At 39.5% G+C, this 12867-nt stretch overlaps 1 protein-coding gene across 1 annotated transcript in view; it reads right to left on the reverse strand.

Moving 5' to 3' along the window:
- The window catches only part of tbca (tubulin cofactor a), a 59556-nt gene that overhangs the window by 21515 nt on the left and 25174 nt on the right, over nt 1–12867 (reverse strand). Inside the window, exon 2 of the mRNA XM_055631554.1 lies at nt 5090–5195. Coding sequence (XP_055487529.1) covers nt 5090–5195 — 106 coding nt within the window. The remainder of the gene's footprint in view (nt 1–5089; nt 5196–12867) is intronic.

Raw genomic sequence — 12867 nt, forward strand, 5'->3', positions numbered from 1 at the left:
CGAACGAGGTGGCCAAAAATGACGGCCGTAGGTGGCGGCGTTCTCTCGGAAATCGCAGCACAGATCGCCAAAACCGGTCAAGAACAGAGTTTTAATAATATAGATATATATATTAAACAATCGAGGTTCCATCACTGATCACTGCAACAAAAAAACAAAAAAAAACACTAGTCGCACGCCTCCAGTCAAAATAATATTCCACCACCACTCTCTTCCGAATTCTATGGCAAAACCAATCTATCAAGTCTACCATGAAGGACCTTATTGAAAGCTTTACTGAAGTTCTTGCATAAACCATCCAGTATCCTACAACTCACTTGTTTAAAAAAAAAAAAAATGGGACTATTATTGGTATAGAATTTTAATGCCATACGGTTTTTTTTTTAAACTTCCAAAAAACTGAGTAGAGAACAGCTGAGGAGGCAGAGGGACGCAGGGAGTGAAGTACAGAATTTAAGCTGACGCAGCTGGAAGCGCAGGCATGAAAAAAAGTGATTCAAATTTTGTGCACAGGCCAGGTTACAGAGATAGAGAAGGGAAGGAATGGAGAAATTTCAAAGTAAGGATTCAAAATTTCAACATGTTTTGCAAAAGAGAGCTCATGAACAAATAGAAAACATATAAAACTCCCAGTAGATCATGTAAATTCATGGAAGGGAAAGATTCTTCATGTGCATGATTGGTGCTACATTGAAAAAGTGAGCTCAAGGTCTATAAAATCGACTGTACTTTTTTTTCCCCGGAGAGGGAGTTTATGTGAAACCTATCCCAACAAAATTGTAACACGGGCAGGATGTAATGATATGGTCCATTGTTTGATGCAGGTTACAGCCAAAGGAGGGTTTGATTTGCTACTTACTCATTAAGTGGGCACATCGCTCATGTCCGAACTGGATTCTGTTTTAAACCTCCCATGTCCTTCGAGGCTGGTGAAACCCAGGGAGCTTTGTCACTGGGCCTTGAATGAGTTCCTTTGGGGAAAAAATTAATGTACCAGCTACAATCTTTTGCCAGTGCATTCCAGATTTAGATTTTTATCATTCTAATCTGTGTTAACTTCAATAGTTTCAGAAAAAAATTATCAGATCTACATTAAGTGAAAGAAGCATGAAGCATTATTTTAAGTTATAACCGAAACAGGATTATAGGCATCTTTATTTTTTAGGTAACTATGGGATTTAAGGAAGAATTAAATGCAGAATGGTTTGGTTTTAGATAGACTGAAGAAGTCTTCAGTCTGAAGAAATGTCTCGATCCGAAACGTCACCCATTCCTTCTCTCCAGAGTTACTCCAGCATTTTATGTCTATCTTTGGTTTAAACCAGCATCTGCAGTTCCTTCCTACACATGATTTAGGTTTAGATTTTTAAGCAACAAATAAGAGTTTAAAAGTTAGTGGGAATACAATCAACCAGATTTACTAATTTTCAGCTCATGGTGCGATACAGCAAATAAAATAAATCAAATTCACATATAGCTTCTGCTGTGTAGCAATGACAAAAACACTCTCATATTCTGGACAGGACAGAGCTAAATATGTCAGGGTGCATGATTTTCTTTAGTAAGAGTACTGAAATTCAGCAAAGAGCTTCTTGAGCAAGTGATGGCACCGATGGAGGTAAGTGAGGAGGAATCTAAATAAGTGCATCGAGTAGGTGGGACCAATTTGGATTAAATTAACATATTATGTAGTACACTTAGTGTGATAATACAGCTTCAGGTGCATCAAACAAAACCTGACAGTGGGCCACATCAATTTGAGTAGATGACAATCAGGTTCTGAGAAGTATGTACATAGAGAAGAAGAGACACCAAGATGTTTAGGGAAGGAACTACAAACCTTAGGTTAGCCATGGCAGTGCAACAAAAATTTGGTATATGCGAGAGGCAACAGAGAGATGAGAATTTACTTATGTTAAAAATTTAAATCCTTTAAAATAATTTGTTCCGGGTACTTAAGCCCAACTATTTGCCACCTCTATTTACCTTGTAATTATTTTTAATATACAAAATGCTCCACTCTATGGCTGACAGCATTTTGGACTTCATTTTTAACCCGCTGCATTACTCCTGCTTGTGATTTGACAAAAACAAGCTAAAGATTTCATTTGCAACAAATGCTTATGGTTGGCTGGTTTACTTTACCACCACCAGCTAGAAATATCACACGCATAGTATGGGACAGGAGTTACATGTAGACTTAACATGCCAGACATGACTATCCTCTTAAACTAAATAATTCAGAAGCTTTTTTTTCCTGCAGGTAGATAGAAATGACCAAACACAGAGAATGCAGGTTCATGGTGGAATCTGAACTTCCATCCTCTGGTTTACAAATCTAGTACACTGGCCATATCCAAGTGTGAAAAAGTATATGTATATGTGACAGGTGTTGGTGGAGAAAGTGGAAGGAGAGGGAGAAATAGGTAGCAAATGAAATAGTTGATTTAAATTTGTATCTTCTGACAATGGTCCCATATGCTGTCATGTTCTCTACATACCTCTTCCATAGGTCATGGTCCATGATTTATTTCCACAAGAAAAGAGTCAGTCATAAATCACAGAAACAGGCCCCACTTGCCAATGCTGACAAAAAATCTCTATCTACACTAGACCCACCTGCTCATGTTTGGCCAATTTTCCTCAAAACTTTTCCTATCAATTTACCTCTTTACAATCATTTTATTTATTCAAAATCTTGCAATATCCCAAAATTCGTACATATTGAAATTCTAAGTTGCAGTTTGAACAGTTCATTCTATCTAAACATGAACACTATCTGACTTTAGCCCTAGAATCACATTGGCATGAAAGACTATGCCTGGACACATTTTGCACACTATGAAGTATAGAACTTAAAATGGAGGAATTCATCATCATTCGGTTCATCAAGTTACATGACTTACCTGCGTTAGAAGTAGAATTTTCTCCACAAAATAATAAGGTAAGGCATTTAATCTTTGAGAAAACATTGAATATGTAATACATTGAAGGCAGTAATATTGACAGGTGTGCATGATAATTATTTTACTTATTGCCTTTACCGATCATTTACCACCATAAATTTGATTGAAAGATGTGAATATCAAACCAAGAAGTTGTACTTAGAAACTAAATCTCTCATAAATTCTGATATATGGTTGGTATCAGTAATCGTCCTTGACAAAATTGTCAGCCTTGGTGAAAATACCATATTATCTGTTCACATACTCTTCACTCCATTATAGAGATCGCCCAATGATTGCTAGTCAACTTTGATGGAAAAGCTATCATTAAGCGGATTGATATGAAAAAGACTACCATTTTGCAAAATCAAACTGACTGAAAAAACCCCTACAAATGCTGGAAATCTGAAGTGAAAACAGAAAGCAATAAAAGCAGATGGCAGGTCAGGCAGAATCTATGGCAAGAGAAACAATTAACATTTCAAAGATTCTCCATCAAAACTCGAAAACTCTGAACTTTTCCAATTCTAATGAAAGGTCCTCCACCAGAAAAATTAACTCAATTTCTCTTTCAAGACACTGCCAAATCTACTAACTGCTTCCACCATTTTCTGTTTATTTCAAGCCATTCGCTTAACTGAAGGAGCCAGGAATTGTTTGCAATTGCAGCTTGTACAGTGACTATGCAAACTCTGCTCTTCAGAGAACAGTAACTACTAAATTGCCTTAAGCAATTTAATAGTGAAACCTTGTGGGAATGAATGTCTTGTGCACTTTATATTTGTCAGGTAGGCATTTCTTTATAAAATATTCCACTCAAGTAGTAAAACGCATTTAGGGTGTGATTCTTTTCCTGTTGGCCCATGCTATCAACGAAACACACTCTCCCACACACCACTTCATACATGTTCACATACAAATTACACTTTGTTCTACTATCAAGATTTAGATATATTGTCCAGAGGAAATTCCTTATAGCATCTGCTCTGTAATCTTTGTCCTTTACTAGACCAGATTACCACTGTGAAAGCAATAGGAGAGCCAAGAATCCTGTTCACACAAAAATTGTACAACGTTGAAATTAATGTACACATATCATCACGGTCAAGAATACCAACATGCAAAATAACGCAGGCTATTGTTGACCACCCAAAATTGCAAAATGGGAAATTATATAATTTGGCATAGTTATGAGCAATCTTTTCAGAATTGATTTCAAATTTCACAAATGTTAATGAACAACAGGAATCTTCATGGAAAATGAAGTGAGCTAGAATCAATTGCAAAGTTTCTAAATCCACTTGAAGAGCATATTTTCCAAACAGTTATTTTTTATACTACAGGTGAACCTGCTGATTTGTATTCAAGTACTGTAACTTGCATACCGGACCTGCTACAATAGAAATTAGGTTGTGAAATTAATTGACGTTCATAGAAAACATAGAAAATAGGTGCAGGAGGAGGCCATTCGGCCCTTCGAGCCAGCACCGTTCAGGCACACTCATATTGCAAAACATGATATAAACGAGATTTATTTTTGACGTGATGATGGCAGATAACATATTATACAGGAACAAAATATAGTAAACCCATTAGCAAACTGAAGATAAGTTATTCATTTTAAAACAATTTCATCCCTCAGTTTTCAGATTCCACAAATTTGAACAGATTATTAAAAAAGTAGTTCTTCACCTGAAAAGTCACACATTAACAAAAATACTGAAATGTCAATAGAAGGAAACAAAAAAAAAAGCACTTTTGGGTGAATATTTAATAATAATAATTATTATTATTATTAACAACAACTTGAAAACATAAATAGTAATATTTTAAATTATTTTTGAGCTTGGTTTTGGAAAATTGGACCCAATTGAAAAGGGGAGAAATTTGATTGATTTGACAGTGAAATGGGTCCACCAAACTTGATTGCTATAAGCACAATATTCTGAAATAATTTCCTGGCTGGCTGTTAAGGTGGCAGGGTTCAATAATAGATCAGCATACAAACCATTAAAGCTATTCTGTACACTTGCCCGAGAGTATTAGTACTATCAGGAAAGTGATCAGAGTACCAGAATATTTTAGGCTTCTTATGAACACATAGCAGTTTTCAAATACAACACCAAGCTAACAATCAAACTTACCTGCTTTTTAACCACATAGTGATCACCCCCCTCAGCTTTCATTTTCTCAACTTTTTCTTCCTGCTGTTTTGCCTCTTTTTCGTACATAAGTTTTTCCTTTACTAGCCTGTGAAAAACAATTATGAACATCCTCAGATTCATAAAATTAAAACCTTGCATTTTCTGGTACGTATGCAAACTCAAAGTTTAGGATATTTTTTGCATTTAAAAATAATAGAGTATTATCAGGTCATGACTTTTCATACAAATGTTTGATATTTTGTCTCCTGTAGAATATTAACTTGTAACGGCAAACTTACCTATTTATCGGTGCTAACACCACGATCAGTCAATACACATAAATTTGTTTGACTGACGTGAAAAAAGTCTGTCTTTTCCTTAGGTTGTCGTCTTTATACAGACTCCATAAATCCAGCTATTTGTAATCCAGCTGCATGCTCATTAGCTGCGATCCGTGGCGCATTCAGCTCCTTTCTGCTCATTCCACTAATCTCCTGTCTTTACTCCATTTATTTGCCACTTTTGCTGCTGCTGTTCTACAAAATACAACGCTGCCCCTTCTAAGATTAATTGATCATCAATTTAGTCCTAATTTGGATCAAGTCAGGTGGTAAATGGACCACTTTTGCTTGATTGTTAGTGAAATGTGTGCAAGTACATTGATAAATTTTGATTATTTGTCAATTACGACCAAATGAACTAAATCTATTGAATAAATTCCTGCCTGATTGCCATAATAGAGTTTGAAAATATTGCTATTGATAATGATTCCCATTAATAGTTTCTTCCGGCTGCTGTTGCCTGGTTGTCGACAAGACAACAAAGAATTCATTTTTCATAACATCAACTGCATGTGCCTGAGCAATTCTTCATTAATCAGTTACATTATGGGGCCGCTCCTCTGTAATGTGTGTTGCTTTGCTCAGAAAGCTTAAAACACTTTGTCATATTTTATGTCAATTACCAGTAATTTTAATATCCTTCCATCAAAGCATCTTGTAATGGTTAGCATATGCTACAGCAAGAATTTTTAGTTTATTTGAGATCATTTGACTTACAGTTATGCTTGTGTTCGGTCATGCTGTCTAAGGAGTGCAAAAATATAAATAAACATCAAGCTAATGAAAAGCCATCCCGAGGCCTTAATTTATATTTGGAAGGATAAGCCACTCACATGAAGGGTGGAGCTGAACTTATTTTAAATGAATCTGCCAGTGTATTTTCCCCAAAGTTAATGGAAATGCAGCTTTGTGGAAAATGGGAAAAAGAATTAGACTCGACACACACTCAACTGCTTTAATACTGTATTTTTGAGCCATGCAGCTCGTGCCAGTTCAAATGACAAAGCTAAATTACTGTTGTCATTTTATTAAGAGCATCCGCTGTATCTGGCACTGACTCAAATGTGCAAAATCACAGGAAAACCATGCATGGTATTTTCAGTGACCAAACAGCTACAAGAAGGGGCAGCAATGCTTAATTTTACTTTGTAATATGACTGCAGGCCTTAGGCAAGCCACACACGCATTGGTATTCTGCACTTTGGATTATCTCAGAGTTATACTTTCGAAGTAGACCGATACTCTAAAGTCAACGTCGATATTCACCAGATTTTCCATCGTTGGACGTAACTTTTGTAAATGACGGCTCCACACTCCAAATTATCTTTGGAGGAAAGGGATAGCAACCATACAATAAAATAATGAGAGAGAGAGCAAGACCTTTAATATGATAAAATATCTCAAGGCTCTGAACAGAAATAAAAGGGAAAAATGGAGACTGCAAAATGACGAGAATATTAAGAAGAGTTAAATGAGTGCATTGATGTCGGCAGAAAAGTGGTAAGTAATACTTAATCCATTTAATTTAATGAAAGTAATTCATTTGGGTTGGATAAACAAGGCAAGGAATATTCAATAAAATGGAGGAGGATCCTAGTAAACAAGTAGGTTGGGTAAGTTAATAAGGAGATATGGTAAATAATTAAAAACAGGGAGATCTTGCAGGAACAATATCACTAAGATGCAGGCTGATTAGCTTCCATTGAGGAGTGCAACATATCCATGTGTGATTTCTTCTAACATGGGATAGGTGTTGCACACTAGTTACCACAGTGATTCAACAGTGAGGATTTAATCCAATGATGAGAAGTTACACTCACTCACGCATGAACCTACCATGAGCTCCCCTCCCTCATTCAAACCCTTCACACCGAGCCCCTCCCTCCGACTCCTCTTCTCAACTGCCTCTCTTAGCCTCCCCACCTCATGGGGCATTTCCTCAGCTTCGTCCCTCCTTTGCTTATCTCTTTCCTAGTTAGCCCGTTTCCTCTTCCTTCCTCTTGATTCCCCATACAGTCACCCCCACAGCTCCCCATTCTCCACCCATTAGTTGCTTGCTATCTGCAAGAAGACCATTGACTCACACCCACCACTCTCCTACCCAAAGCATCCAAAGGCTGAGACCTAATCTCAGATGTCTCTGCAGAAAATGTTCATTAGACCGCATGGTGCTGCCTTGACATTAACATACAGCATTCTCCTGCTGGATCTCCGCTCCTAATGTCCCCACAGTCTAACTTTCGGCACCTGTGCACCGCCACTTGGAATGCACTGAAGGTCTGATACTAGGACACTAAATAACTCCACTTTGTTCGCAAGACAGAATTCACAGCTGATACCCAAGTTTACTGAGATACAGAACTAGCTTTACACGAACCAGGTCTGGCACATGCAGTGCAATCTCATCCATTTGAATTGCATTATATACCTTAATTAGATAGGTAAGTGAAGGTATTTTTAAAACATTCATGCTGTTTTCAATTAATTTTTCCTTTGCTAATTTCTATTTGAATGTATTTTCACCGTTTCTAAATGTCTCTTAGAATCGGTGGAAATATTCTATTGTTTGCGTGGCACAGTGGCCCAGCTGTAGAGTTGCTGCCTCACAGCGCCAGAGACCCGGCTTTGGTCCTGACCGTGGGTGCTATCTGTACGGAGTTTGCACATTCTCCCTGTGACCATGTGGTTTTTTTCCAGGTACCCCGGTTTCCTCCCACACTCCACGGATGTACAGGTTTTTAGGTTAATTGGCTTTGGCTTTGGTAAAATTGTAAATGGCCCCGAGAGTGTAGAATATTGCTAGTGTAGGGGATGATTGCTGGTCAGCACGGACACAGTGGGCTGAAGGGCTTGTTTCCAAACGGTATCTCTAAAGTCTAAAGTTTAGAATACTAAAACTGTTTGGCCAAGCCAAACAAGGACTTTTTTATGATATACAACTTCAGAATATAAATAATGTTGGTGTTGGGTAGCCAGGGAAAGGCTGATGCTCAGCAATTTAGTTATTTTTTAGTTTAAAGATACAATGCGGAAACAGGCTCTTCGGCCCACCGGGTTCATGCCAACCAGCGATCCCTGCACATCAACACTATCCTACACCCACTAGGGACAATATTTACATTTACCAAGCCAATTAAACTACAAACCTGTACATCATTGGTGTGGGAGGAAACCGAAGATCTCAGAGAAAACCCACATAGGTCACGGGGAGAACATACAAACTCCTTACAGACAGCACCCGTAGTCGGGATCGAACCCGGGTCTCCGGCGTTGCATTCTCTGTTAGGCACAACCGTGACTGCTATTCTTCAGCTTTCCATGTGTTTCACTGGGCACTGGCCTCTTGGACGGCACCCACAGCCACTCTCAGTGTGCCTAGCCCAAATCTGCATCCCACCCTCAGTTTCTTTATGTCCCCTTCCAGCTTATCAGTGCAAAGAGCCCCTACCCAGGACACAATCTTACCCAACAATGAAATCAAGCAGCAGAGCTTTCTGTCTTCATTTATAAACAGCAGGCCTGACCCAATCTGACGGAAGCCCGAGGACTTAATTTTTATCCACTATAGTTGTGCCCTGTCAGGCCTGGATGAACTTTGTCAACAGGCCAGTGCGATCTGCCCAAGCCCAACTCACCATTCACTGCATTGCACAGAATAGTTGCAACAGCAAGGTTTGAGGTTGCTGGAAACCACAAGGACACAAAAGATAAATGTGAGATCACAGGGCGAAGGATATCAACAATGATCTGGTCCATTATTTCAGTTACGTATTCAAAATTTAGCAGTACATGGAATTTAGGCTACCAGTAAGTGTTGTATTTAGAATGAGATGTTAAACCAAAGTCTCTCGCCCTCTCATTTGGATATGAAGGGAATATTCTCTCAGAATCACCATCAGTCCAACACTACTGAAACACATCTGGTTATTATGATCATAGCTCTCACCACAGGATTAAGCAACAAATGGTCACTAAACATTTGTTATAATATTCAGATTATGCTGAAAATAGTTCAACAACTGCAGCTTTTTGATATGTCAGAGAACATGAAAGGCGTTTTATCAATGCATGTTCAAGATTGTTATACTCGTTCCTTTCTCACCCTCACCAAATTCCTCCTCCTCATGGTCTCCACTCCTCCTCATCCTGTCGAAGCAACTCTCACCATTTTTCAGTTATCCTACACCTGCCCCCAACACCTCTCCACTTTCTTCATCTATTTTCCCTGTCTTTCAACGTTGAACAAACTGAAAACTCTTGGCCGGGACTATGTGTAGTCAACACAAGAGGCAATCAGCAAGTTTACACACATTGGCGAGGATTCTCAAATTATGCAACTTTGTTTTACATTAGTGATACTCAGCAAGCAGCAGCAATGGAGGAGAAAAATCCCATGTAAACGGTTGAATAAAAAACCTTCATTAAAATTAACCAAATGGCAAAACAGCCACAGGGCCTGCTGATTCTTATTACCCAAGTTCACAAAACCAGACTGTGAACTCAAACTTCAAAAAGATTAAGAACATGGGAGAAAATAAGCTCTGTATTTTTTTTCAGATAGGACTTGGGCAATGAAAGTAAGTAAGTAAATAAGTAGTAAGTTTTATTTATATAGCACATTTTAAGTCAACTCTCATTGACACCAAAGTGCTTTACATAAAATAGATAATAAGTTTCCATACAAACCATAGAAAAAGGTTAACAAAAATATTTAAAAAAAAAAAAAAAAAAAAAATGGACACAGCACATTATAGAGTTCAACACAAACGTCCCCCCACAGCAGAATCAAACATTTCCACTGTGGGGAAAAGCACCAGAAAGTTAAGTCCTCTTCCTCTGTGAAACCATATGAAACACCCGAGGTCGGGGCCCATTTGTGGCCTTGCAGCCATTCCGATAATTTTCAGGGCCCTCTTGCCGTGAAGATGGAACTCCGGCATCGGGTGAAGCATTCCTCAGCGGCTTGGAAAGTCTGGAGTGGCTGCCTCCTCCCCGGAGACCGGAGCACTCGTAGTCCTCAATCTTGAATGGGCCATTTATCTTGAAAGTGCAATTTAATTGCAATTACCGATTGCTTACGATAGATAGTCTCTCTAATTTTTTTAAACTCTAAGAGTTGGTTTCAAATCTTTTCAGGGCATTACAGTAATCCTTTTAAAACTTCTTCTTGAATCCAGGTATTCAAGATCACACTCCTACAAACAGGGTTTGGTGGCTGTGACAATGTCACTGGAAGACACTGTTGCCAGACTGGAACTGAATAGTTTTTCCTTATTGAATCAACATTGAAAAGTAACCCGAAATTAGGATGTGTAAGTGCCACTGTTAGTGCATCATTCAAACACTTTACAGATGATTTGAGTACGAAATTAGCCACGGTAAATTTGGCCCAAAGATAAGGATTCAATGGTGAACATCACATACAAATGTGCATATTTACCAATATTCCAAATTCCATGCATTCGATTCAAATACCCTACACCAAGTCTGTGATCTAAATGCGTACTTGGCGGCCTCATTTAGTGCTTTTATAGCATTGGGATAGAAAAGATTTTATTCTTTATTTATATTCCCTTTGGATCCACCGTCTGCAAAACGTACAATATTAAAAATTTAGTTTGTCCGGGGTGAGATACAGCACGGAAACACCTGCGATTTTTGGTGCAGCATTAATACCATCCTGCACCTAAGGAGGGGCAGCCGACATATTTCATAAACGTTGTACAATCTTTGGAATGTGGAGCGGAAACCGAAGATCTCAGAGCAAACCCACCCAGGTCATGGGGAGAATGTACAAACTCCGTATAGACAGCACCCGTAATCGCGATCGAACGCGGGTCTCCGGCACTGCATTCGCAGTGAGGCAGCAACTCTACCGCAGCACTACCGTGTTCGCAGATCCATAAATGTAATTGCAAATGAATTCATGAACCTCACATATAGAGGTCAGATGTAAACAAATATTTACAACACTAATTATAATCATTTGGCCCATTCAAGATGTGCCAATTAGGTCCAAACTCCGACTTCACTGTAGCCCTGCATTTATTTTCTTTTACGTTCTTATCCAATTCATTCATCAAACTATTCCTAACTCTGTTGTCAGCATTATCCCATGCAATGAATTTTCGATTTTAACTACACACAGGAATGCAATTCCACTTAAAGAATGGGATTCAATAGAAATTTGGGTTTCATGTTACTGACAATTGTGATCCAAACTGTTTTAGTGTAACACAATCCCATTGTGACACAGGGGTCACCTGTAATTCCTTCAGTTCATTTCCAAATCACCTTAAACCAATGTCTTCTAATTCTTGGTCCTTCTCATATTTCAATCTTTTCCGCTTCAAGGCAAATAATCAATAGTTTCTCCAGTCTAACCATATAAAGTCCTCAGCCCACCTGTCAGCCTGGCAAATCCTTTCTTCAAAAGCAGATACAAAATGCTGGAGTAACTCAGCGGGACAGGCAGCATCTCTGGAGAGAATGAATGGGTAACGTTTCGGGTCGAGACCCTTCTTCAGACTGATGTCAGGGGAGAGGGCGGTACTGAGATAGAACGTAGTCGGAGACATTAAGACCGGTGGGAGAACTACACGCATGACTGCACCCCCGCCCACCACAGCAACACCATTGTCAAATTTGCGGATGACACTACAGTGGTGGGACTCATCTCCGCGGGGGACGAGTACGCCTACCGGGATGAGGTGGAGCAGCTGACAGTGTGGTGCGAAGGAAATAACCTGCTCCTCAACACCTCAAAGACGAAGGAGGTAATAATAGACTTCAGGAAAAACAAAACGGACATGGTACCACTGACCATCAGAGGGGACTGTGTAGAGAGGGTGGCGGATTTCCGCTTCCTGGGAATCCACATTGAGGAGGACCTGACGTGGAGCGTGAACACCACTGCGCTGCTGAAAAAGGTCCAGCAGAGACTGCACTTCCTGAGGGTGCTCAGGAAGAACAACATCACTCAGAGGCTGCTGCTGTCCTTTTATCGGTGCTCCATTGAGAGCATACTAACATACGGTGTATGCGTGTGGTACACCAGCTGCACAGCGGCTCAGAGGAAAGCGCTCCAGAGGGCCATTGACAACGCCCAGAGGATTGTCGGCTGCCCTCTCCTTACCTTGGAGGACCTACACAGTTCCCGCTGCACCAAAAAAACCCAGAATATAATAAAGGACATCTCCCACCCCGGACACTCCCTGTTTGAACTGTTGCCGTCAGGCAGACGGTACAGATCCACAAGGACAAGGACAAATAGACTAAAAAACAGTTTTTACCCCACTGCTATAAAAGCACTAAATGTGGCCGCCAAGGAATGCAGGGGCGATACAGACTAAGGGACTGTGGTAACGGTGAAATCGACAGAAGGATGGAGGGTTGGGTGTGTATGCGTGCTTTGTCTGTGATTTTTATTTATTTGCT

The sequence above is a fragment of the Leucoraja erinacea genome, chromosome 3 (genome assembly GCF_028641065.1).
Source record: "Leucoraja erinacea ecotype New England chromosome 3, Leri_hhj_1, whole genome shotgun sequence".
NCBI lineage: Eukaryota > Metazoa > Chordata > Chondrichthyes > Rajiformes > Rajidae > Leucoraja > Leucoraja erinaceus.